The sequence below is a fragment of the Neophocaena asiaeorientalis genome, unplaced genomic scaffold (assembly GCF_003031525.2).
Source record: "Neophocaena asiaeorientalis asiaeorientalis breed wild unplaced genomic scaffold, Neophocaena_asiaeorientalis_V1.1 scaffold325, whole genome shotgun sequence".
In the NCBI taxonomy this organism is placed as follows: Eukaryota; Metazoa; Chordata; class Mammalia; order Artiodactyla; family Phocoenidae; genus Neophocaena; species Neophocaena asiaeorientalis.
In genome coordinates, this window is record NW_020172742.1 from 372,481 (window position 1) to 398,688 (window position 26,208).

Sequence of the window (26,208 nt, forward strand, 5' to 3'; positions counted from 1 at the left end):
AGAACTAGTTTTGTTACCATTAAAGACAGAAAGCTTCTTCTAAGAATTTCTCTGTTTTCTCCTACTGGCCTGAAAATCCTGCTTCCTGTGGTCAACTAGGGAAAAGTACATCTTTTGAAATTGCCCCAAAGGGAAGTCAGTCTCCATTTCAGCATTTTCATCTTTCTCCAAATTCTGAGTTTCTTGGTTTAGTCATTTCTTACAGTTAATGGGCCAGATTCTAAGATCTTCCCATCATATAGCTGATGAAAAAACACAAGGAAACAGAGAGACAGCATGGTTTCCTGTTTAGCACCATTACTGCAGACACTCTGCCGCTCAACGAAGTCTAGCAGTTTCCATGGAGACTGACATAACGTAACGTGTAAATGACGGTGCAAAAATCACAAACACCATGGTAAGGTGGCCTACTCACTGATACTCCACCTTTTTTTTTTTTTTTTTTTAATTGAAGCCATCAGTTGTAAAGAAGGATGAAAATGTTACTTAAAAGATAGCAGCAGATGTTGGAACGATTATGGTCACCAGAAATTTCCAAAAATGGAGGCCAGATTCCTCCAAAGCATTCCCAGGAACTACTTTGACTCTTGCTATCTCTGTCTCAGAAATTCTGAGTTGCCTTTACCTTTTCCGTTCCTTATAGGCTCTCTAAGATAGAACCGTTATAAGTGGCCTCTGACTGGGGGTTCCTGTGCTGTATGCATCTGGTTCGACCCTCTGGCCACTCAACTTCGTTCTTTGCAGGGTTCAGCCCTGGTTAGCACCACAATAGAACATATCACTGTAAAGGTTTCAATCTGCCTTATTTTCCACGCTCTGTAAAGCAAGCTTGTTAATGAATTCCCAATTCAGAAAAGGGAAGTTTGGGGTGTTTATAAAATTGGGAATCTCAGGGAGCATTTATCTTGGTTAATTTCACAGAAGTATAGGATTTTACAGTTTCTTCTGTCATTATACTTGCCTCACCAAATCTCTGATTGATTAATGATTGATTTTTTTTTTTTTAACCTTCAGTCCCAACATATATCTAAGTTCTGGTTTCAGAGCTTTTTGTTTGTTTTTTAACGTTAAGAACACGCTTTTATGTATATTGTTATCTAGGTTTCTTTTTTTTTAAGTGAATTATTTAAACTTGATATGTGGAAAGCAGTGAACGAGTAATTGTACAGATAGTAAGCAAATATGGCTACAAATCAACAAGGCAGTAGAATGTCTGATTGTATGGAAAGCACAAAGTGCTACAGGGGCAGAGCAGAGAAGAGACCTAATGTTGCCCAGGGAAACAAGAGAGGGCTTCCAGGAAGAGGTGACACTGGATTTGAGTCTCAAAGACTGACCAGGAGTTGACAGGGTGGAAGCGTATGGTCTGTAGGATAAGACAGAGGGAAAGGAAATAGCATGGTCCACTTATGTTGATAGATATAGGAATGGGAAGTTGACAGAGTATGGAGGGCTAGCCCAAAACTCTCATTCACAAGAGCAAAGGAATTTGCCTGGGAGAGGGACAGGCATAGTTGGGATGGAGAGTTTGAGCTCAGTAATGGAGGTTGGAAAACATTCATTTGCATGACACCTGACGTCCTAGGGTTGGATGACATCCCCCAGCTCATTGAGCAACCTGTGATGGACCCAAGAAGGTACCTGGGGCAAGGTGTGCCTTAGTAGAAGTGCATTAGGTTAAGCTTTCTTTCTCAGGAAAAAAAAATTACACATAATTTATATATCAATATAAAAATATTATGTATTATATGTTTAATTATATATTATAAATTATATTATATATAATTAAAAACTACATCTAATTTTAACACTGCAAAAGATATTCTCAAAATGGCACAGAGCCATGAGGAAGTAGTCCAGCGACTAACGGGGTGGAGGTTGCTGTGTGGGCCCCTCCCCTCTGTATCAACCAGAGTAACTTCTCCATCCTCTGGTATATATTTTGGCTTCCCAAGTACGATTCATTCAAGGTAGGATCGAAACAAGTTTGAAAATTTCTGCTCTCAGTAAGCAGCTCAGTGTTTCTCAAACTCCCTGCATTGATGTGGAGAAACTTAGTCTGTGGGGTTCTCCCTATGATTTCCGAACCCCTTTTCTTCACAACAGACGGCAGTAAATAGGTCAATGCAGATGGACCAGCAGACCGTCCTGGGTCCGACTTCCACTCCCTGTATTCCAGCCTTTCCATGCACATTAGCTGCTCCCTTCTGCCTGAGTCAAGCTCCCTTTTTCTCTGCGGCCTGTGTGTGTTCTAAGAATCCAGACAGACCCTGGGAAGGGACCTCTGGATTCTAAATGATGACCCACTGCGCCATCACACCACCGCATTCATTCTAACTTGGGTGTACATTTTTAAAAGAGGTTCAGTGTATCTCCTTAGAAAGTACATTTAAATAACCATAATCACCCTCATTATCTGGGCAAAAGAATGCAAGATGCTGAAGATCTGAAGCTATTTTCATTAAAAAAAAAAAAAAAAAAAAAAGACTCTCAAACTTGAAAACCTCCCGGGACCCATTTTGCTGCACCAAAAGGTTTGGCACAAAGCGCAACCCTGTCACTCACAGACACAGTAATCGCTGGAGATTACCAGTCATTTTCATTACAGGTGATTTCAGGGTGCCTTGTTTTGCCTTGTCACTCATGTTCCTGGGTCCTTGCCGGATGGTGCCACAAGGAGTAATTCAGGATGCCAACCAGAGCCGCAGACCCAAGGGATAACCTGGGCACAACTGAATACTCCAGACCAGACAGCATCTAAATGACAGGGTGGAGGGCAGCGGGGGTGTTGGTCCTGCTGGATAAGCAACACTTACCGGGAGATCCTGGGCTCTGTCCTTCCCTTGCCTCTGCAACTACATGAGTCACATGATAAACTAACAGAACAGGTGCGTGGGAAGGTTTCAAGCCTTTGGCAGTCAGTGACTTCCTTAAAATGAGCATTTCTGTCCCGCTGACGTATGATCGAGTCCCAGGAGACCACACAGTATGTGTAGGATATGTTTGTTCAGCCTTATCAGCCTGGGGGGCAAAACCCTTCCAAGATCTCACCCTCATCTCTCCCAACTCCCAACATCATCATCCACCCCATTCACGCTGAACGATATTTAGTCCCTCAAATGTACCACTCTCTCTGCCAAGAATCCTCCTTTGCTTGTTTCAGCCTGAGCCTTACCATGGCTTCAGTGCTCTCCTTATTGTCATGTTTTCCAAGCATTTATCTGATCTAAGACTGCAACGTTCTTCCTACTCATCCCCATTGCCCTGTACCTGTCTTTCTCACATTTTTTGTTCTTTATTGTTGTGGTTGCCCAATTTCACTTACTCACACGAGACATCTTTCGTGAGCGTTTCCTAAGTTTCGGGCACAACGGCATCTATGAAAAATCCTTACCGATGCGGGGCTTCTGTTTTAGTGGAAATGAGAGGCAAATAAAGGATATGTTTGCAGAAAACCATTAGGGCGGCATATAGAGATAGTGTGGGTAGGGGTTGCTATTTTAGTTATAAATTTATTTACTTATATTTCTGTTGTTGGCTGCGTTGGGTCTTCGTTGCTGCACGCGGGCTTTCTCTAGTCGCGGCAAGCGGGACCTACTCTTTGTTGTGGTGTGCGGGCTTCTCATTGCTGTGGCTTCTCTTGTTGCAGAGCACGGGCTCCAGGCGCGCGGGCTTCAGTAGTTGTGGCTCACGGGCTCTAGAGCACAGGCTCAGTAGTTGTGGTGCACGGGCTTAGTTGCTCCACGGCATGTGGGATCTTCCCGGACCAGGGCTCGAACCCGTGTCCCCTGCATTGGCAGGTGGATTCTTAACCACCGTGCCACCAGGGAAGTCCTGCTATTTTAGTTAAGATGTCCCTGAGGAAGTGACACTGGAGATGAGGCTGAGTGATGAGAAGGTACCAGCCATGCAAAGATCTCTGGGGAGACATTCAAGGAAGCAAGTGTACAGTGAGCGTATAGCAAGCGCAAAGGCCCTGGAGAAGGTACAAGCTTGGCAGGCCCCAGAATGGCAAGAAGGCTACTGTAAAGAGGGAGCGGGTGCGTGGAAGGGAATGACGGCAGACTTTTAGGTAGAAGCAGAACTTGTAACAGTTGATTCTAAGGGCGCCGTCAAGAGTGTGGTATGGGGACTTCCCTGGTGGTCCTGTGGTAAAGAATCCGCCTTCCAATGCAAGGGACGCGGGTTCCATCCCTAGTCAGGGAACTAAGATCCCACATGCCGGGGAGTAACTAAGCCCGTGCGCCACACTAGAGAAGAGAAAACCCACGGGACACAGCTAGAGAGAAGCCCGTGCACCACAATGAAAGATCCCACGTGCCGCAACTAAGACCAAAGCATAAACCAGCAAGTCATTCTAAGATTTTTTAATATGTTGTTAAAACAGCAAGAACAGTCCATCTACTTCCTGCTCTTTCTGCAACTACGTGAGTCACATGGTAACTAACAGAACAGGTGAGTGGGAAGGTTTCAAGCCTTTGGCAGTCAGTGACTTCCTTAAAATGAGCATTTCTGTCCCGCTGACGTATGATCGAGCCCCAGGAGACCACACAGTATCCAGCGCTCCTGTCTCTGACTTAACGGGCTCTGCGGGAGAGCCTCAGTCTCCCGAAGTGGACAAGCCTTCCTGCCCACTACGCGGGGACAGGAGACGGAAGCGTCAGACAGATGGGACTCCGGGCTCCATTTTCTACTACCTGGTGGCTTGGGGCAAGTTATCCTCTCTAGGCCTTGATTTTCACATTTATAAAATGAAAACAATGGAAGACATCTTTCTCACTCTGTGTGTGTGTGTGTGTGTGTGTATTATATGAAACAGTACTTATGGAATGTTTAGACTTCATACCATTTATCAGATACATTGTGCTACAGCCCCACATCGGTGACCCCCTGGGCTGAACTCAGCATAAGGGTCTATTGTTAGGACACCATCACCTCCTTGTCCCCCCATCTTTTTGCTACCTCTCCCTCCCTCTCTCACCCATTCTCTCTCTTCAATCCTCCCTCACAAAGACCCTATTTCCAGTGAGGTCAGTTCGCAGGTACTGGGAGTTAGGACTTAATGTATCTTTTTGTGAGGACACAATTCAACCCATTAACATGTCCCCCCTGTGGAGTCCAAGGGGCCATGAAGTGTTTAGTAAGTACTCTGGAGCACTTACAAACGTGAATTCCATCTCCACTTCTCATTTCATCTGTGGCCTTGAAAGAGTCACCTGATCTGAACTGCTGTTTTCTCCCATGTAAAATAGCAAAAACCACAGCTGGTGCAGAGAATAGACTAGTTTCAGGACTGGAGACAAATAAAGTTCCTAGAATAACGCATGACAAGGGTATCATGATTATTCAAACTGTTAAAGAAAGAAAACTGTCAGAATGGGGTTTGTTCCTGGGCGGCGTGGGTAGCATGAGCCATGGACGCTGCTTCCTTGGTCGTGGCGTGGGTTTTCTTGAGCCATCTCCCTCCATTGCCTAGGTCCTGGGAAGTGAACTTGGTCAAGAAGCTGATCTGGACACAAAGAAGGGCATTTCTGAAAACCATGCCCAATATTTCCTTTTTTTCCCCCTGGAACTAAGCAGGGGGAGCCTCTGTTGTCAGTCTTGTGATGCAGAGTTGGAAGGCAGGTGAAACCGATCTCATGTAAGCACGCATTTCTGTGTTTCTGAGTCTCATTTTAATGAGCGTGTACTGCCAAGGTTATCTAGTGAATGAAGCCGGGATGCAAAACAAAACCCTCCACCAATCCGTGCCATTCAGAAAGCCTGGACTTATTCTGAATACTTTACGATACAAAGGAGACTTGGGGACAGGAGGCTTGCACAGATTCTCTTTAAACCTCTGTAGCAAAGAATAGAGAACCGCGGCAACCATTTGGGTATCTCAAACAGAAGATCGAAATCCGACCTGGGTCGGTTTCTGTTCTACCAACTTTGATGATTTGCATGGTCTCCTGTAAAGTGTCGGTTCTCCTTCTACTTGTGTGTGCCATCAAGGTCAGGTGTGATCAACAGAACTTGACAGGGATGTACATTTCCAGAAATGTCTCTGATGCTTTGCTACAGTCAAGGTCTGGTCACTGGGTCGGCAACAGCAGCATCGCCTGGGGCTTGTTAGAAATGCATACGCTTAGGCTCCGTCCCAGAGTAACTGGGTCAGAATCTACAGTCTAACAAGATCTCCAGGTGATTCACAGGCACATCAGAGTTTGAAAAGGGCACTCTGACACCAGTCTGCTCTCCCAATCTGCCTCGTGCTGACTCGTGTATCTACTCTGCAGTCAGGTTGCACCAGCCAAGCGTCACCAACACATCATACCCTCTGTGCAGAAACTCCTCTGCTGAAGAACTGGTTGGATCCTGAATAAGTCCATTTATTCTCAAGTCCAGAGACACATCACAAGCCACAGCTAGCATCGTCCAGTGGGGGTGATGGTGTTGGCGCCTGGCTTTGCTCCCTCCAATGAAGACTTGCAGGTGGAAAAACGCTACATCGATCTTGGTCCCAAGCCAATAGCAGATGAACGGCCACCCAGCTGGCGGCTTCTATTCCCAGCCAAAGCAACGGCTGAACCCAAGCTCCTCCTTGCCAAAAACAGGGGCATTCAAGGCTCTCCCAGGACCACAAACATCCCTTTCCATTTCAGAGAGAAATGATCCCTTTCTCTCTCCTTCTGCTTCTGTGGGTTTTAAAGGGATTGTCACTAAATGGCCCAACAGGGAATTTTGCAGCCCTCTCTACCAATATCTGAGCCAAGTTTGATCTGGATATTCAAGGGTCAAAGTGCTTCACATCCCATCTGTAGAGACTGGACACTTTTCCCATGGATTAAGCGGATACTCTCAATTGTAGAGGTTTACACAAACGGCCCTAACAAACATAGATCACCTAGAAATTAAAGACAGTATGATTTCCAATATGCTGGTTCCTTGTTCCACTTCATTGGGAACAGAACTTGTTTCAGCCAAAACTTGTTTTCAGCCAAAACTGAAACAAAACTTGTTTCAGCCACTGGTTTACGGTTAAGTAAATGGATATCACGTACCAACCCCTCCCCGACTGTAGTATTCTGAATTTCCTAGGGACTGGAGCAGTAGAACATGTACGTTCAGTATTTAAACCCCAGTAGCTAGCGGACTGACCAGGACTTGACTGGGATTCATACTATCCATCAATTACTGTGGCTTTAAGCGCTGATTCTGCTTCTTATTCATTTGTTTTGTGGTCAAACCTGCCGTTTCCTTTCTGTATTTTTCACATGAATTTATATAATCTTTTTGAGAAAAAATGTTTTCAAATTTAAAAGACGTTTACAAGAAGGCCGTTTCTTTAAGAAAAAAAGTTTCTTGTCAGCTAAAAGAAACTGTGTTTAGGGGCAGTGGCGGGGAGGGGACAGGTAGACAAGGAATCTCTACCTAAAGGAATTAGAAAAATATCGCATACCCTTCCTTTGAAATCTTTTGGGAAGTGTCTAAGCAATTCTACATAAATGGCTTCAGCTGTAAGCGTTACTTGTGACCCAAGTGCTCTGTGTGGCGGTAGATACTTCCTTAGGTGGACGAATCTTATGGAGAACCATTACGTAATTTACTAAAGTAGTGAAGTGGCTATATGCGCTGAGTGATTACAGCACATTAAACATGGTCAATACCCATCTCCAAGGAGGCACCTTTATGTTCTCAGAGCCTGGTACACCACACATTCAACGTCAGTATTACGGGTCCTCCTCAGAGATGGCACTGCATGCTATTCAACTTAAGGGACTGTAACAAGAAAATACTATTTTCGCTGCAGGGATAATGACTTAGTTGACCATGATTAAATAAGAATGATTAAAGATTACAGACAGACAATAAAATCCTTCAGAGCATGGAGAATATTCTCCTTATCTTTGAATGAAAAAGGGGTGATGGCTGGTGACAAAGATGGAGGCGACACGGTCATCAGCTGGATTCCCTGCAAGGTCCCCAAGGGCAATCTGTGCGTAGACCTTACCAGAACAGGAGGGCTACAGACTGCTTACTCTTAGCTGGGTCTTTATCGTCAACCCTTATGTTCAAACTGAGGTCACAGCACGTGGAAAATTCCTTTTGTCAAAGCTGGAGGCGGGGAGAGCACAAGACAGTGAGGTGCTTCTTCGAAGAACTAGCTCCCCTGTTCACCCTCGGCAGCAGCCCCTGGCCTGGTTTCGCTGGGCCACGTGGAGGAATAGTAAAGAGAAGCCACAGAGGAAGGAAGACGGCCCTGGGCTCCCACCTCTGGGCTCGTGGGAAGACGAAAATCAAAACTGCCGCACTCTCAGAGCCTGATCTTTCGAATAACCTCTGGAAGCTCTACCCCTTGGGTTGCGGGTCTATGCAAGGCCTAGAAATGGTACCAAAATTCCTTGGGAGGTTGGTGGCGTTGAGACGGAACGGAGAGGATCCTAGGGCTACTTACAGAGGCCAAACCCACCAGCTCGGGGCTCCATAAACTGTTTCCCGTTAAGTCTCAATAAACGTTCAAGTTGCTCTAACAACACAGGACCCTCAGAGCTTCTGTGGGGAGGAAACTCCAGAGCCGCTGTTCAGCTGCCAAAGCCAGAAGAGCCAACACCACACTGTGGCTTAACTTGTGGCTCAAACACCACACACATACAAGCAAAGAGCAGTCCAGAACCAAGAGATACAGTCCCTTAGTAAGCAAACCCAAACTTTGGAACCCCTTATGGCTCCAAAATGAGTTTACAGAGGAATTCATCACACAATTCCTATTAAATGGGTAGCACTTCTCTTAAAATTGAAATAATTTATTTCTATACCTTGTTTCCAACTGTGTCTCTGACAAAGCGAAGCAACAGAGGAGACAGAAGGCCATGTGAATGTTTATCAGGAACTGACATAATAATAAGAGCAAATGCTTATTAAATGATTCCTAAGTGTCAGTGCTACTGAATCCTCAGAACCCCTCAATGAACAGTTTCTATTGGTATTCAGAGAACAGTTAAGTAAACTAAAGCACAGAGGGGTTAACCAGCCTACCCAAGGTCACACAGTAAGTGGCAGTGCAGGGATTCAGACTCCCAGTCAGCTTCCAGAGTCTCATTTATTACCATGTCCCTCACAGCCATGCTGCATACACAGAGAGAAAGAAGATATAACTCAAAGATTACAAATTCAGCCCTCTTTTAATTTTTAAATCATTCGTCTCTCCATTTTTCTTCACCTCCCACTACATTTTATCTGCGTGTGTGTGCGTGTGTGTGCGCGCGTGCGTCCCTTCCTCCTTTTGCTATTTCTACCTGCTCCTACAAAGAAACTGCAGGAACTCAGTGCCCTCCCCTAGGCCAGGTTCCCCTCTGCAGTGTTATTCCTCTCCCCTGGATTCCTGACTACTACCTTCCTTTGTACCACCAGACCCTCCCCTTCCAAGGAATCCATCCTGTGTGCTGCGCGCCAGAGTATCGGGAAAAACCCAAAGTCTGGTTCCAAATTCTGGAACTTTGGCCAACAGAGAGATTTCCAACATGCTGTAGGGGAATGGTTTCCTGATTGAGAGACACACAGGATGGACAGACCCCCGCCCATTCGCATCTCGCTAACGGCACACAAGCTGTCTCCTTTTCCTGGTCCGTTCTAAAACACCTACTCCTTAGGCCAGCAATTCCCCACACTCATTCCATAACTACCCAAGGTCTGAGCCACATTTATTGCCCTCATCTCCATTTCTTCTGCCCACAGAGAAAATAATACTTTTCAGAATATGAACGAGGGTCTGGAAATCGACCATTATCCAATACCATTTCCCACAAAAGTAATACCAATATTTAGTACTTTACGTGTCAACGTCTCAAAGCCTGGGGCATATATTAAGAAGTAGAAAGCATCTGTAGGGTTTTTTGTAAAAGGGAATATAGGGCACGGTTGCTGTCATTGCCTGAGTTTGCTCAGAGACTGCCACCGAGGACACCAAAATGGAATGAAATTAAGAGCCCCAGTCCAAGTTGAATACATAATATAGTTCATTTGGACACCCTAATCCCGTGGGTTGAATGATTTTATTTTCATGGTAGGCTCTGTTACAGAAATTGATATCTGGGCTGTATTTACAGGACACCAAAACAGCAGGGTGAAGAGTGAGTGAGTGAGTTCAAACTGATTCAGTAACACTCTGATTAAGTAGTGAGCAAGGGGAATCGGGTGCTCAAGGCATATTGAATTTTCTGGTTGACTTGGGGTTACCTGATAAACTCTCTTTCTTTCATTCCTTACCGTGGAAATTCTTATTTTCAAAACTACATCACCTCGCTCTGTTTATTTGGTGAAGCGTGCGGAGCATGATTTAATCTTTTTTGCTCAGATGGGAGTTCTGAAATGGCCTTGGGTTCATTTTTCAGGCTGCTGGTGTTAACCACAGAAACACTGCAAGTGTGGAAATTTAGAATATTGGATATCTTCCTGGAATTCTCTTAATTTCTTGAAAATGGATCGTTCTTTTTCTTCCCTCTTTTCGAAATGCTGATTGCTGACTCGTTTCTTCTTCCCCATCTAAAAATGGACGAACTATATAGGTGGGCCAATTTGAGTTTTCATTTTGAAATCATCAAAAAAAATGGTATAGAAAATACTTCCAGAACTTTGATCTTAAAAAAATAAGTTGAAATCAGACTAATGTCTTTGCCAGTAGACAGAGGCAAAGCAGAACCCTCTTGCAGACTGCAGATTTGGAAAGGTAAAATCAGGTTGATTGGAGAATTCTACAGACAGTGATAGAAGGTCTGGAAACTGCTGGTGTATTTATTTCCCCTGAGAGACCGAAAAGAGTCAGCCATTCGGCCAAAGGATTCTCCTCTCACAGATGTTTCAATCCATCACCTACCTGAATTGGTCTTTAGAGAAGCAGTGGATATACTGTCCAAATGCAGAAGTTATGACAAGCTAAACGGAAACCTGGATTCAAATACAAGGACCCAACATATCGCAAATTCTTGTCCCATTGAGAACTGATATATACTCGTTTCTGGACATCTGTTGGCAACCTGTAGCTCGCCAGGTATAATGGCTCATCAGTAGCTGGAAGGGAGAGGCCTCGGTGCTGGACAGAAATGAGATTCTATTTCCAGGTGTGAGCTTTTGCAGAGGCAGGGAGAAAGGAGAAGGGTGTTCAGAAGAGCAAATTCTACCCACTATGAACAGAACCCTGCTCTCCACTTTTCAAAACCCACTACTACGTTTTCTCAGTTCTCACTTACTGGAGCATCAGAGGGATGCTAGAGCAGGCCAGCAGGAAGGACCTTATAGGTCATTAAACCCTGCTCACTCATTTTCTCCCCTCTCTTGCTCTGTAGTACTTCCATTTTCTAGAAATTTCTAGAAGTAGATGAGCAAGCGCTAAGCCTATTAAAAGAAGCGGTTCACAGTGGTTTGGACGTGGACTCTGGAGCCAAATGGCCTGGCTCATCTAGCTCTGTGGTCTTGTGAGTCACACTTAACCTCTCTGTGCCTCTCTTTCCCCATCTGCAAAATGGGGAGAATGAAGGCATCTTCTCAGACCACTGATGAGATGCTCTGTCTATAATGCTTGGTTCCATGTCCGGGCACGGCAAGCACTCTACAAACATTAACCGTTACCCTTATTAAGCAAGTTATCTTTAAGTAGCTATTTCAAAGTATCCCCTTTCCGATGTCTAACGGCTCGGCTTCATCCCATATTCGCCCCTTCCGTCCAGCTTCCTCACAATCGACAAAAGAACCTCAACAGCCAGCTGACTGATCATCATTAAGGGTGTGGGAGGTAACAGAGGAGGCGGCCTTGGAACAAGGCAACACTGAAAAGAGCGGGGAAGAGTTGTCCTAAGCCTCTAAGAGACCGCAGACGTGACAACATGGCATTACTGGAAGGCAGCCAACAAAAGGAGACAAGGGATTCACTTAGACACTGGGGAGCTGACAATTGAGACAGCACACCAATAGCATACCAAGAGTGGTGCTGCAGATGAAAACAGAAATGAAAAAAGCCAGGACTCGCCCACACAAAAGACCTGGGGTGGCAACTGGAGCAAGGACCATGGACCAAGCCAGAAGTCTGGACTTCCTGTCTGACAGGCTGGTGTCTACATCTGTTCCAGGAAACAACATCATAAACAGAAAGTCACGGAGGACTGATTAATGGCAAGTGATTGCCTTTAGAGCGGTGGGGTCTTTGGTGACAGTTTTGCTAAAGTTGGCAACCCTGGCGTGTGCCTAAGTAGTTCAGGGTTTCTCCCGGCGTAGAAGCTCTTCGAAGGCTAGCGTGATGCCTTATGTGCTTGTGCACCCGTCACAGCCCTAGAACCTGCAACGGAAGGTGGCTCATGTTAGGGACTTGGTAAATATTTATTGACCAATTGCTGTTTTACTCCAAAGAGACAGGTAGTCATGGTGGCGTGAATGGTGTGACTATTATGACAGTTGGAGGTGACATCTCCCAGGGAACAGTCACTATCTCAGAGAACAGTTAACTGTTTGGAAATACTTGTCAGAAAGAAAAAAGAGGTCTGTTCTCCTTAGCAATGCAACAGCCTAGATTTTAAGAATTTGCCGTGTTGCTGTCACCAAAAACAATGGAATTTCCCAGAAATTAAAATATATCTTCAGCCAAACCCTATCATCTAGGGATGCACTCTTATATTCTGAAGTGATGTAAAAATCTAACTGTGCTCCTTTGTTTTCTTTGTAAAAAATAGTCTCCTTACACACTGTAGCATAGACTCCGAAGACTCCTCCCCAAGAGCCTAAGGGTTTTCAATGGAGACTGTGTTCGGACCTTAAAACTCTCTGGTACCTAACAGCGAAACTGGCAATTCCAAGTGTCTCAGTGATTTCGCGTTTACGTGACATCCTCTGAAAGGAGTTGATCCTATGAGATGCGGGACACCAGCTGAGTTTAGATATGACCATCTTCCTGAACTCCCTTATCTTGTATAGACGACTAGCTTGCAATGGTGACAATGATGGTGGTGGAACCGTGAAGGAGAGGGAGGTGATGGTGGCGGTGAAAAGAGCATCTCCGTAAGTGTCCCGCACTATATGCTAATAAGCACATTACATTTGATCCTCCCGACATCATTACTGTCACCATCCTGATACTGTAAACAATTTAAAGGCACAAAATCTGAGGCGCAGAGACCTTTCACAAGATCACAGTTTACAGAGCAAAACTGGGATTTCTATCCCGGAAGTCTGATGACCTGAGAGTCATCTCGTGAACCCCAGCTTCACGTGACCTCCCACACCACTACGTGGCGTCACCACTCAGGCAATGCCATCTTTTTCATCTCCGGGGGAAGGCAAAGGCTGGGTCGTCTTCAACTTTCTTCCTCAGCCCTATGGCTGGGGATTTAAAGAGTGACCCGTGATCACAACACCTAATTCAAATCTTCCCTCTGAGCCTAAACGAACACCGCATTTCTTTTTCAAAATATCTGTCCTACACTGGCTCCCTTGGTGAGAAGGAAGGCAATGCTGAGCAATGGAACGTTCCGTGACAGGCTTTGCTGTCAGGGCCCATCGCTGCCGACAGGCGAACTCCGCAGGCTCCTGGAATCTAAGTATCCAGGCTGCCAGTTCAGTCACTGAGACCTCCTACAGGATGCACCGCTTCCTACAACAAGCTGAACATTCGTGGGGATCGGGGCCTGGAGTTTCAGGCAAGAAATCAAGGGGTAATGGGTGCTAAAGCTCAAGAAGCAGCGAGCCACAGACAAGCTTTCCTTGGAACTTACTGTCCAGCCCCGCCTGGTATAGAGCAGATACGCGGTAAGTATTTGGTGAGTGAGAAGTATCTATGGCCCATGACATCAGCCCACCTCTCCTAGCCCTCTCTCGCTCTATCAAAAACCAAAGTTCGAAAAAGGTGGGGGAAAAAAAAAACCCACAAAAAACGGTGGGAATATCTGATATGACAGTGGATGTGTTCCTTCGTCTCCCTAAGTCTCAATGTCTTTTAGTAAAGTTGGGATAATATTGGTACCTGCGCCTCGCAGGGCTGGCTGGAAGGATTAAAGGGTTTGTGAATATTAAGGGCTTAGTGGAATGTCTAGCACGTTCTAAGTGTTCAACAGATGCTACTACATTCAGAGCACAAGTCTGGACTCATTGATGCCTCGTCCAGGAGACATATTTCTTAACATCTTGGAAAGAAAAACTCTCAAGAGAAAAAAATTTTAGTGTCCCGTCCACTCAGCAATGTTGATTGTTTCCACAAGGATTCACCCTACTCAGTTTTAAATCAAATTGTATAAGTTAGACCACCCTTTGAGATGTAACAGGTCATTTGGTGTGCTGTGTACATAAAAGCTTCCTGGAAAATATGGAATTTTGAGTGATAACTGCTAAGTCTGTTAGATAACCAACCTGGGTAACATGGACCCAATGTTCATATACATTCAGGTGTCATAGACGCCCATGGATAGCGTCAGTCTTCGTCTTGTTGATAGAATCAGCTTGATTCTTGGGCCAGTCTTCACTTTGCTTTATCAATGCAGACACAGCTCAGTCCCTAACTGCATAATTGAGCAGTGAATAAACAGAGGATGACACGCTTCGGCTAATCCAACTGACATTCTTCGGGCACTCATCGGCAGAGATCGAATTTATTAAATCAAAATGGATGAAAGCAATAGATAAACAGATACCCATTTATAATCTCCAGCAATTGATTTTACAAATAACCTAACGGTGCTACAATAAGCATCTCTAGAATCAACGGTTACCAGTTCCGATACTGCACGAAGATGACGTGGATCGTATGCAGGAGTGGCGGCAGCCACTGAGTACGTACACAAGTCTGTCAGTACAGTAAGGAACTGCCATTTTTGCCGTAATAGAAAACGCCAAGCTCCGGCTTCCCCCTTTGCCTCCAGCTGACTGATACAACCTGTCAAAGTGCAAGATTTCACTATCACGCTTCTTCTGCAGAGATGAAACGCTAGCTAATGATGGCAGTGCAACCGGATGGAAGTGGAAACCTGTTGACAACGACTTGACAGATTCCTTCTCCAGTGAACAGATGAAATGCACTAGGTGCTCTGACAACTCCTTAAACCTCCTCAAGGATCGTTGCTGACACCCTAACAGCATCCAAAAATCCAACAACGAATTTAGTTTCCCTGTACAGGCAGCCTGACCTTCTGCTTTGGAAGGAACTCTTTCTTCCAAGGGAAAAGCACATGCACATACAACGAGTCAGTGTTACGGGTGTGAGAGAGATTCTCTAAATGCATCCAGAGGGAAGACTAATCATAGCTACATATATTGAGTAAAATTATACCCAGCCCCATTCTAAGTATCTTACATATATTAACTCATTTAATCTTCCTAAGGACCCTAGAGATTCATGCTATTATTATGTCCATTTTCTAGATGAGGAAACTGAGGCACAGAGAGATAAAGTATCTTGCCCGAGGTCATACAGCTGACTAGTGGTTATCCTTGCATCTCCTGTGTCCTTATATCTTCCCACTCCTTTGCCTTTTACTCCGGTGGGTATTTCGATGATCACTCTTGAATTTGGATCGTCAGAGTTCTACACCAGGCCACACAAAGTACTGCAATTCCTTTTCATCTCTTCTCTGAGATACCTGACTGCCTGGAGAGTATTACTTCTCGGTGGCGGATATGATGAGATAAAGGTAGGGCAACTTCACAGCAGTTGTGAGGCACACATTTCACTTTGGACGTGAAACTTTTCAAACATTCAGAAAAGTAGAAAGAGTTGTGGTATAATCCACCACTGAGATACTCGCTGTTAATATTTTACTATATTGGCTTCACATATATCTGTGTGTTTTTGACTTGAGCCATCTGAAAGTCAGTTACATCAGATACCATAAGACATCACTCCAAAATGTTTCAGTTCATCACAGAAGGCAGACGTTCTCCAACTCTACCGTTATCTCATTATCACGTCTAAGCAATCCTCTAATAGCACTCAACACTCAGTCCCCAGTCTCCTAGCTGTAGTCTCTTTATCCCTCCCTATACATGGCAACCCTGAGCTTCCCCATCAAATCTCTCCAGACCCAGTGCCTTGAATCCAGGTAAGTGCACGCTTCCACAAACCCCTGCTGAATTCCAGTAATGGGAATTCCAGTCTCCTATTAGAATCCATCGAGCTATATCCCAAGTCATCTGACCAAGAGTTCAAAGAGGAACAGGCACTGTGGACAGGTCCATTACACAGCCTCAGGGCAAACAGAACACATTGAAGGAAAGACTGTAAACCGTCAATTTCAAGTTAGGAATTTGATATCCGGAGCACAGGCTCCGCAACAGGAGAGGCCACAGCAGTGAGAGGCCCGGGTAACACAAAAAAAAAAAAAAATTAGGAATTTGATAGATCTCCCTAGGGATTGTTAAATAATCTTAAACACCTTGAACCTAATATTGAGACTGGCATCGAAGGGGTTAACCTTCAATGACAATCTCAATCCGCCCTACACAAAATACAGTAACAGATTTGCCATGTGTATAAGAAAAGAGGAGGAGAGAAAGCACTGCTATAGAGAACAGTGAAGGTGGAAAATATGGAAGGAGTATAGTCCAGCACAGGTTGTGTGCCTGTGATGGGTAACGGGAGCCCAGAGTGAGAGACGCAGGCTTGCTAACATTAGACCCCAGCCACGAGCAGTTTCTGGGGCTCTCCTTCAGTTTCTTCAGTAGAAGCCCCTGTCTCTACAGGCATGGAATGGCTAAGGGTCTGTTCCATCCATCTGAATACAAACTCTCTTTTCTCTTCCTTCAACTAACAGTTGTGATTACTCCTGACCATTCTCTATGACAAACAACTTGCCCGTTGCCTTTGACTGGGTGACGAGAAGAACTGCCCTATAGCTATGAAGATCAGAGGACTTTCACGCTCCAGGAAACAGATCGGGGCAGGAATACCGGGCCCCTCAACACTTTGCATTTATCTCAGAAGGAAGGAGAAAAAATCCTGGCAGAAAGCATAAAGCCAAAGGGAGAAGCTTTAAGGACTGTCAGACAGACACACGAGTAGGCTCCCTGTCATTAGTTTCAACTAATTTCAAACCAAAGACTTAACATCCCTCATTCATTTTGTTACATATGTATGTGTACGTACGTAGTTTTGGGAATCTGGCCTATTAGACCGAGGGCTCCTTGAAGACAGGGGAATGTCTTATTCCCTCTGTATCCCCAGCAACTAGTGTTTAACACTTAGTAGACGTCTGCCGTATATTTGTTGTGAAGTGAAGCTTCGCCTAATTTCTATTACCTTCGTACAATCTAATCCTTCCATCTTCCAAAGCCAGGATCCGCAAATATACAGTCCTTGCGATACTCCAGCCATCTTTATTTCGGGACAGAGCTTCAGTCCTCAAGCCCTGCCTTTTGCCCACAAAGTTAAACTCAGCTGGATTCCAAGAAAGGAAGGAACGTTAAGGTTTCCTTCATCTCTTTTCTCTGCCTAGGTCAGGAGTCTTCTCTGGTTTCCTCTCCTTTGAGCCCACCGGTCCTCTATGATCTGCGGCCACAAAACAAGAGTCAGTTGAACTGAACTCGACAGAACTTGACTGCCATGTCACACACAGTCCCTCCCAAATTAAACACCAAACAAAAGAACAATATAGCTCAGGCCTCAAGGATGCTTCTCCATGACCATGGCCAAGGAGGCTCTTGTTCATGTTCTCATCCCCAAGACAGCATGGTGGTGGTGAGGGCAAACGTGGCCCCAGGAGATGCTTCCTCATCAAGAACCCCACTGTAGTATTGTCCTGGAATTCCACCTAACACAAACAATCCTAATCACTCCATCACCTCCAAGCTGATCTCCCTTCCTGCACTTACCGTCCTCTACCTCTACCCCATTTCCAACCCATCCTTCAGGCTACTGTTGGAACCCTCTCTCCTTCTTTCAAATATTGGCACTGAATTCTCACAGTTCATCCTAATATCCAGAACCTTATGTGCAGCATAAAATACCCTTGCCACCTCTTCCAGCATTCTTTCTTCTCTGCATGAGCCCTGTACAGGCCGAACTCTTCAAACTTTTTGCTATTCTCTCTAAACCCTCAGCTTCTTCACAGAAAAGGCTAACGTGGTACCCTCCAGGTGGAATGTCCAACACCTGTGCCCTGACCCCCATGTCCCCAGGCAGGGAAGTGTCTCCAGTTCACTGCTCAAGCACGATTCCATATTCCCTCTACTTTGAGACCTCTCCCGAGGGCCTCAGGCACGATTTTCCACCCTTCCTCTGCGCCCACGTTAGTGATACCACCTCCTGCCAGGGTTGTTATTATCCTCCACGCACCATTCTGCTCACTGTCTTTGTTCCAGCATCCTGGCCTTTCAGCTGCCAGCCTAGCCTCAGGGCTTTGCACCTGCCATCACTCTGTGATCCAAGTATCTGCACAGCTTCTCTCTCATCTCCTTCCAAACTCTGCTCAAATGACATTCCCCTTTGAACCTCAACTTGCACCTTTTTGAGGTCAGCGACCTTTGCCCAATTCCTCTCTATCCCCTTTGGCAGCCTTTCCCCAGGTGTCTGAGATCGTCTGACACCATCACTGTGTTGATCCTCATTATTCATGGGTTCCCAATTTGCAAACTCGCCTACCCACTAAGCCTGATTTGTATCACCAAAACCTACACTGTGGTGTTTTCTAGCAATTGTTTGTGGACGTATGTAGAGTGTATTTGTCACTGGACGTACACATTCTAAGCTCAGGTCGACAAGGGTTTCAGCTCTCATGTGCCAAAAAAAAGTGTGTTTCTGCAGTCTATTTAATACCTGTATTTCACATGTTTGTACTTCTTTGGGTGATTTTACACCGGGCAGAGTGCTGCAGTGCTGTCTAGGGTTCCTTAAGTGCAGGGTGGGTGTGATGTGCCTTACAGAGAAAAAGACACATGTTAGATAAGCTTCGTTCAGGCATGGGTTGTAGTCCTACTGACAATGAGTTCAATATTAATGAATCAACACGAGATGTTAAACAAAGTTTCTTTAAACAGAAACAAACATACCACAAGGTTATGTACTGATTGGTTGACAAAAATGTTGTGACCTGAGGCTCACAGGAACCTGGCCCTGTACCTCCCCTAGGAGCAATGGTTTAGTATTCACTAATTCAGTGTTTACAGCAACTTCATAGAATACAGCAACTGTGAATAATAAGAATTGGCTCTATCTACTTTTCTTTTCTTTTTTTTTTTTAACGATCTGCCTTCCTCTAGTGGAATATAAGCGCCATAAAAGGAGGAACTGCGCCGCAGTGTAACACAGCTATGTCGCCCTGCCTATAACAGTGTCTGACACATAGTAGGTGCTCAATAAATATGTGTTGAATTGCACTGAACCGGGAAATGTTCCAGGATACAGACTATTTTTCCCTAGCTTTGTGCCTCCGATTTTTAGCCAAACTACTAGCACACTGTGAACTCTCGGTAACAGGTGATGAAATGAATGAAGGATGACGGACTGTGAATCTCCTGCCCTAAAAAGAGTAAGGCCGGGATTTTAGCTCCAGCTTTTCATCTGTGATCACTAAGTACCGTTCTGCTACTATTTTATCACTACCGCCTTATTTATGACATTATCCTTAAGAAGGGCTTTGATGCACAGCTTCAATATTGGATGCATCACTGCGCTGCAGAATGCTGGGATCCATAATATACTGAAACCGCAAATACACACAAGTGTTTCAATGCCCAGGCAAAGGGCATAACGAGAAAGAGCAGAGATCTGTGATGCAGTAATTCAGTGCATCTTTATTTTCCAAGGCAAAACGTATACAGCCTCAGTCAAATAACCCAGATATTAGCTTGGCTAAGCTGAAAGGTGTTTCAAAACAGAGACTTTATATATTTGCCTTAAATGCATATTTTAAGAACCGTGTAAACCTGTGCTTGACGTTCTACATCTTAAAGCACCAGTTAGGTTTTTTAAAGAAACACAAATGTTCATTGACTCCTTTCATGGCAGAATTGAAAATTGATTTCTCAATTTTAGCTGGGCTATTGTGGCCCTCCTTGGATGCTAAAGTGGGAAAAAAGAGTGCTGTGGTTTAACTTACAAATGAAATCTGAGGAGCTATAGCAACGGTTAGCTTTGTACAGACTAGCACCACAGGGACCCGAGGGAAAAAAATGATGGCAAAGTTCCCACGTATTTTCTGTGGTCTATTTCCCCCACAGGATCCTCGTAGAGCTGACAAGAACTTCAGAGAGCAGAGGCCCTTCTATGATAACACATACTAAGTAATACATATATTATTACATATAGTAATAAATATTGAGCAATGACTATGTATTACGCACTCCCTAGGCAGTTGGAAGAAAAGGTCCTGGGAGGGCTAATGTTGTAAACATGGGAAAAAGTGATGCACCCTGGCTGTGTTAAGGACGACAAAGGAAAAACAGAAAGGCCACGCAAGAGGAGCAGGGACACCTGGCTTGAATTCAGGGGGTCAGGAAAGGCTCCCTGGAGAAAGTGACTTTGGGAAACTACAACCCAAGAAGAGAGCAGGAGGTAACCAATTAAGGAAATTGCTGAGTCCGTGGTATGACTATCTTTACCTTTCTAGATATTTCCAAACATGTCTCCCATGTGATCTTAGTAATCTACATTTCCACCAGTGTGGCCTAAGAATTTCTAATTCTTCGCACCCTCACCAACTCATGGCGTCAGCACATGTTTTCATTTTGTAAGGATATGGGCATGAAATACTATCTGCTTATGATTTTAATTTGTATTTTTCAAATTGATGAGGTTAAGCATTTTTCTTCTTCACTACAAATTACCTTTTTATACCTTCCTTTTTTAATTAAGTTGTCTTTTATACATTTCAAAAATTTGGGGTATCAATCATTTGTCAGTTAAATATGTAGCAAATAGTTTCTCCTGGTCTATAGCTTTGTTACCTAACTCTGTAACTGATGCTGTTTTTCAGACACTAGCACTGTTTGTTACTGGAAACAGAAAGTAGAGTCCATCGTAAGAAAAGAGTTAGAGAAACTTTTCCATGTTGATAAAAGAAAACTCCACAGTAACTACGATGACCAAATCGACATCAATAAATCTTAAAACCACAAAGTTATATGAAAAACAGTTTGCGAATGACTGTGGGCAGAATGATACCACTTTTGTCGATATTTAATAAAAAACACAAAGCAATGCCTATCTATAGTTTATGGGCAACAAGACAATAGCGGTATGAAACCACATTGGGAAGGACCCAGACCGATACGAGAATGGTAGCCTTGGTGGGGGGGAGGGGCAGGAGAAGACTGGCAGTGGGGATGGGGAAGTCTGGGGGGTGCCCGGGTGGCTTCCACTCTGCTTTATTTCCCACGGGCGGATGGAGGGGCACGTGGAGCAAAGATGTCAATATGTTAACATCTTATTTTGGAGGCTGTGATATATTATGTTCACCTTCTGTAGCTGTTTGAATCACTTCGCGCACACACACTTGATAAGTACATATCTACACACACATATAAAATTTTTTAAATAGCTCAGGAAAACACAGTCTTTGTTACTAAACTACAGAATTCCTTGTTATTTAAAAAGTAAATTAAATATGGGGTACAGAAAAGAGCCCTATTTAATTTTACTTATTCACTGTTTCCTACAATTCAGTGTTTCTTACAATAGCCATTAGACTCAAGTTCTTCTCCATTTTTGTCTTTTATCCTTCACTTTCTATAATCTGAGTGACAAGCACTTCACAGAACACACTTTGAGAAATTTTTGTGGGACAAAAAGGCTCAGAGAAAATTAAAGAGAAAACAACTAATTCACTGAAGTTAATCGAGCTTGATTTTGACAATATGCCAAGAAGAAGATGGAATGTCTGACCTTTCTTAACTAGCAAGGGTGTGTTAGTAATTCATTGCAGAAACCAGTGTCCACAGCACTGCCTCATGTAAACACCAACTCTTCAAGATCCCTTGCTTTGAGAACTTCTGATAAAGATAATTTTTAAAATTCAATAGGGACCATGCCTTCCATTCCTCTTGTTCCTTGAAACTTACAATTTTATAAAAGAAAAAAATTGTAGCCATTTAACAATAAAAAGCCTATTTCCTTAGAGAGTATTTCGCTGTACATCTATTCAGAGCTAAGCAATATTTCTTTCTTAGGCCATGAACTACATCGCTATTCAAATAAATGGAATTACCAGACACCACAGACACTTATTTTATTTACTCATAAGGCTACAATGGTTTAAAAGTAAACATTCCAATACGTTGGTCAGTGCTCTGAGAAGTACAGAAATTGTCATTCTAGGAGTTCGGGGTTTTTGAGCACAAGCCACCCGTTCTCCTTGCTTGGCCCTGCAGTAAACCCTTCTCTGCTCTTAAAAAAAAAAAAAAAAAGGAAAAGAAAGAAATTGTCATTCTAGGATTTACACAACTCCATTATCATTTTGCTGCCATGTCTCTCAGCCGTTCTGCAGAGAAAGCATGCACTGGGGCTAATCATCTACACAGAACTTTGTAATTTAAAAATACATTATGTTATCAGATGAGAAACTAGGATATTTCATACATTTGTGCCATTAACAACCCACAGGGTGACAATTATTCTACTTATTTTACAAAGGCTCAGAGAAGTTCAGTGTCATGGGACCGGTCTAGATCATATCTCAAGTAAGCACTAGAGCTGAATCAGACCCTGAGTCAGGTGAGTCCAAATGCAGCAGCATCAGCCCTCATCTCAAGGTTACCAGAGAACACAAGAAGATAATCCATGCCAAGCAATAGTGAATTCCCGTTATTATCATCACTTCTACTTTTTTTTTAATATAGCCTCATCTTGATTATAGTTTAATGCAAACAAATGCTCAGATTTGCAATTCATGGACAATATTTTCTAGGTTTCTTACTCTTTCGACAAAGATTCTTTCTGAGTAATTGGTGTTTTAAAGTAAACTGAGGAATTTCAAATACGTTTGGCTTTTTTCACTAGACCGTTATGGTCATATAGAAAATAATCTTAATTAACCGTGCAATAGAGGTTGTCTTAGATATTTAGGTCAGTATAAGCTTCCGGGTTTCGTGTTTGTTTTTCTTCCCTTTGTCCTGAGGATAATTACTATGTTGGCATCTGACAAGGCATGCTGTGACTATTTCTTGCAACTGTCAAGCTGGGGTTCTCTAGCTGCAACACTGTAGATAGACTTCAGGGTAAAAAAAAAAAAAAATCTTTAGAAAGTTTTCCTATACGTCCTCAAATCAAGCATATCACCGACGACAACGAAGGCTGTGATAACAACGAGAACCTTCTTAGAAGACCGAGGCATTGATGAAGCCATGCATTTATCAACTGAGGACGCACAGTGACCAGTCTCATGACGGATTTTCCAGGAGACCCTCGATTTCATATAATTATAATATATATAAGATATAATAATACAATAACATAACTTTGTCATTCTAATTTTAGTTAATAAATGCAACATGACTGACTAGAGAAATGAGCCTACATCTTCAAACCAGAATTTGTCAGAAGGAGAGTCTCAATATTTAATCCAGAACCTAAGATCAGTCTTGTTGTATATACTTCTGTAACATACTGGCTGCATTTCTCAAAGTTCAGATACAAACCCTCTCCTAACATGTTACTGTGGCTTCTCCCTGCCTCTAAATTCACACAGAAATCCCTACTTAAGAGTTCTGGGGACTTCCCTGGTGGCACAGTGGTTAAGACTCCGCGGTCCCAATGCAGGGGGCCCAGGTTCGATCCCTGGTCAGGGAACTAGATCCCACCCACCTGCCGCAACTAAGACCCAGCACAACCAAATAAATAAATAAATATATTTTAAAAAAAAGAAGAGCTCTGGAAGAATTCTTGCAACTTGTTTGTGTTAAGTGAACAAAAGAATTTAGAACCTAAGAACAGTAAGTAAAGTCATCAACAAATGCTACATGATGGTTACCTTGTGTCCAACAGAAGCTAATGCAAAACCACGAAGCATGGCTCATGACAGCAGGTATAGAGAACTAACACACAAAGCAGGGATGTACCTTGGGATCTTGGTGTCTTTATTTCCAGCACAAGGACAGGAAACGGTCTGATTGGCTCATCAGCTGCTCACCAGTGCCTCGCCTCTTGTCTGCCATATGGTAGGCAGCTGACAGACACCTGAATAAAATAAATGAATGAATGAGTGAGGGAGTGCATGAAGATGAGTCCTGAAATCGCTATATCAAATAGAAAAAGAAAGTAGTGTACATTTAAGAAAAACAAACGTAGCCTGTGCATGTTGAAATTCTGGGCAGATTTAAGTAAGCTTCAAACCTTGCTGGAAACAATTCTGCAAATTACCATTTACAAGTTACCGATGAGAACACTATAAAAGTCAACCTATAGTAATTTGACTGTGTAAATCAGAACCAGAGAAGGCACTCTGGTTGGTCTAATCTGTAGCCAACCTAAATTAATTCCAGTGACCCAGGACAGACTTTTGCCAAGCAAAGGTCATTTATTATGAGGTCTGGGAGAAGATCACAAAAGGAAATTGACTGCAACATGGGTGGGTCCTTCGAGCTAACTGGAAAGCATGACACGGACTAATAAATTTATTCACGGTACGGAATAAATTTATAAAGGAGGTTGGAGGTAGTGCAGAATAGAGAACCCAGATGGTTTGAGAATTGCTGGGCACAGCAGATTTTAGTGGACAAAATCCTACAAGTAGTCAAAGAAATCCAGCACGATTTGCATTGTCCCATCTTGCCCTGGCACCCAAGTCATCATAGATCTAATTCTGCTTCTACCTTTGCAAACAGAGTCATTGTCACGACTGACTCTTTCACATTTTTCTTTCAGGCCCTGCTGCAAAAAAGAAGTATGTCAGTTATAATAACCTGGTTATCTAACCTTTTCCATTCCATGGAACCCTGGAGGAGGAAGACCCTCAGTTATTTTGTCACCCAACCTGGCATAGGACTCTTTTGGTCCTACCCGCTACCCATCACCGGAGGAACATCCCCGGCTGGGAGACCAATGATAGAGGATCCAAGTGTCCTACACAGCTGCTTTATGAGATATTCTTACTTTATCTTGGCTTAATAAGTCACTGGCAAGAGCACTGCCAACTCGGCTGCAATTCTGGACCTTCCCTACCAAAGGGAGCGTTGAGACTCAAGTCCCACCTAGGCTCTTTAGGGTGAACCTTTGAGAGCCTTAGTGACTGTTTTGGGGCTGAACTGTCTTTCTATGTCTGTACTTCCAGGCTGCAAGGTTTTGAAATTTTCTGTACAGTTTGTGAGGACTTTTGCACTTTGCCATCCAATGTTGTACCTCAGTTCACTGTTTGTTTTCGAACGCCCTCTTTCCACAGAACCCTATCCTCTCAGATGGCGGGATATTTGGGAAAACCTTAAAACAATTAAAATTTTAAAAAGCTCTCAGCAGACTAAAATGAAAAGTGTATGTACATGACTGTATAATTATGATTATAGTACCGCTGCAAATCACGTTATTTTTTTTAAGATAAAAAAAGATATTTAAAGACCAAAAACTGTGCTGAGAAAGTACACCCCACCTATCTTTGGTATAAGATAGGGCACACGGAAGAAAGGTATTGGCCGAACGGAATAGAGGTCTTGATCTTTGGAACGCATGCCAGTAATGTATTTTACAGTACACTTTAATCACTTATGTTCAATATTTGTATTTGTGTTCTCTTTTGTTATTTTAATTAGGATATGGGTGTTTTGCAATAATTTTAATAATGACTAAGCTATCTGAAGAAAAGAATACGGACTTTTCATGTCTTGAGGTTTGGTTCATGCCCCCCTATGACTGACCAGTGTGATAAGGACTTTAAAAACAAAAAGCATGTGTGTTTTCTACTGTTTGTAATAAGTACTTTCGTTAATTCCGCTGCTCATGTACCAATTTAGTGGAAAAACACCCTCGCTGAACAAGACCCCTTTCCATTTTCTTTCAATTCTGTGATATTGTCCAAGAATGTATCAATAAAATACTTTGGTTAACTTTTTTATTTCCCGCAATAAATATTTTTAGTTGTTTAATCCCTTTTTAGTGACAGTTGATTTCATACAGATTTTAAGTTAGGGAGGAATGCAGACGGCCAAACTTGTTAAAACAACAAGTTTTAGCCCACAGTGAAGCTGTAGCTGATATACATGTACTAACCCAGAGGTGCTAAATCCTCTCACAGAAAAGCTGTACTAAGCCCATGCATTTTCTTTCTTCGTAAC

General features: G+C 43.5%; 1 protein-coding gene across 1 annotated transcript in view; it reads left to right on the plus strand.

Annotated features, from left to right (window-relative positions):
• The window catches only part of GRM7 (glutamate metabotropic receptor 7), a 323,989-nt gene extending 297,965 nt beyond the window's left edge, over positions 1 to 26,024 (plus strand). The window contains exon 6 of the mRNA XM_024740677.1: positions 24,809 to 26,024. Coding sequence (XP_024596445.1) covers positions 24,809 to 24,858 — 50 coding nt within the window. The 3' untranslated portion in view covers positions 24,859 to 26,024. The remainder of the gene's footprint in view (positions 1 to 24,808) is intronic.
• The last annotated feature ends 184 nt before the right edge of the window (positions 26,025 to 26,208 follow it).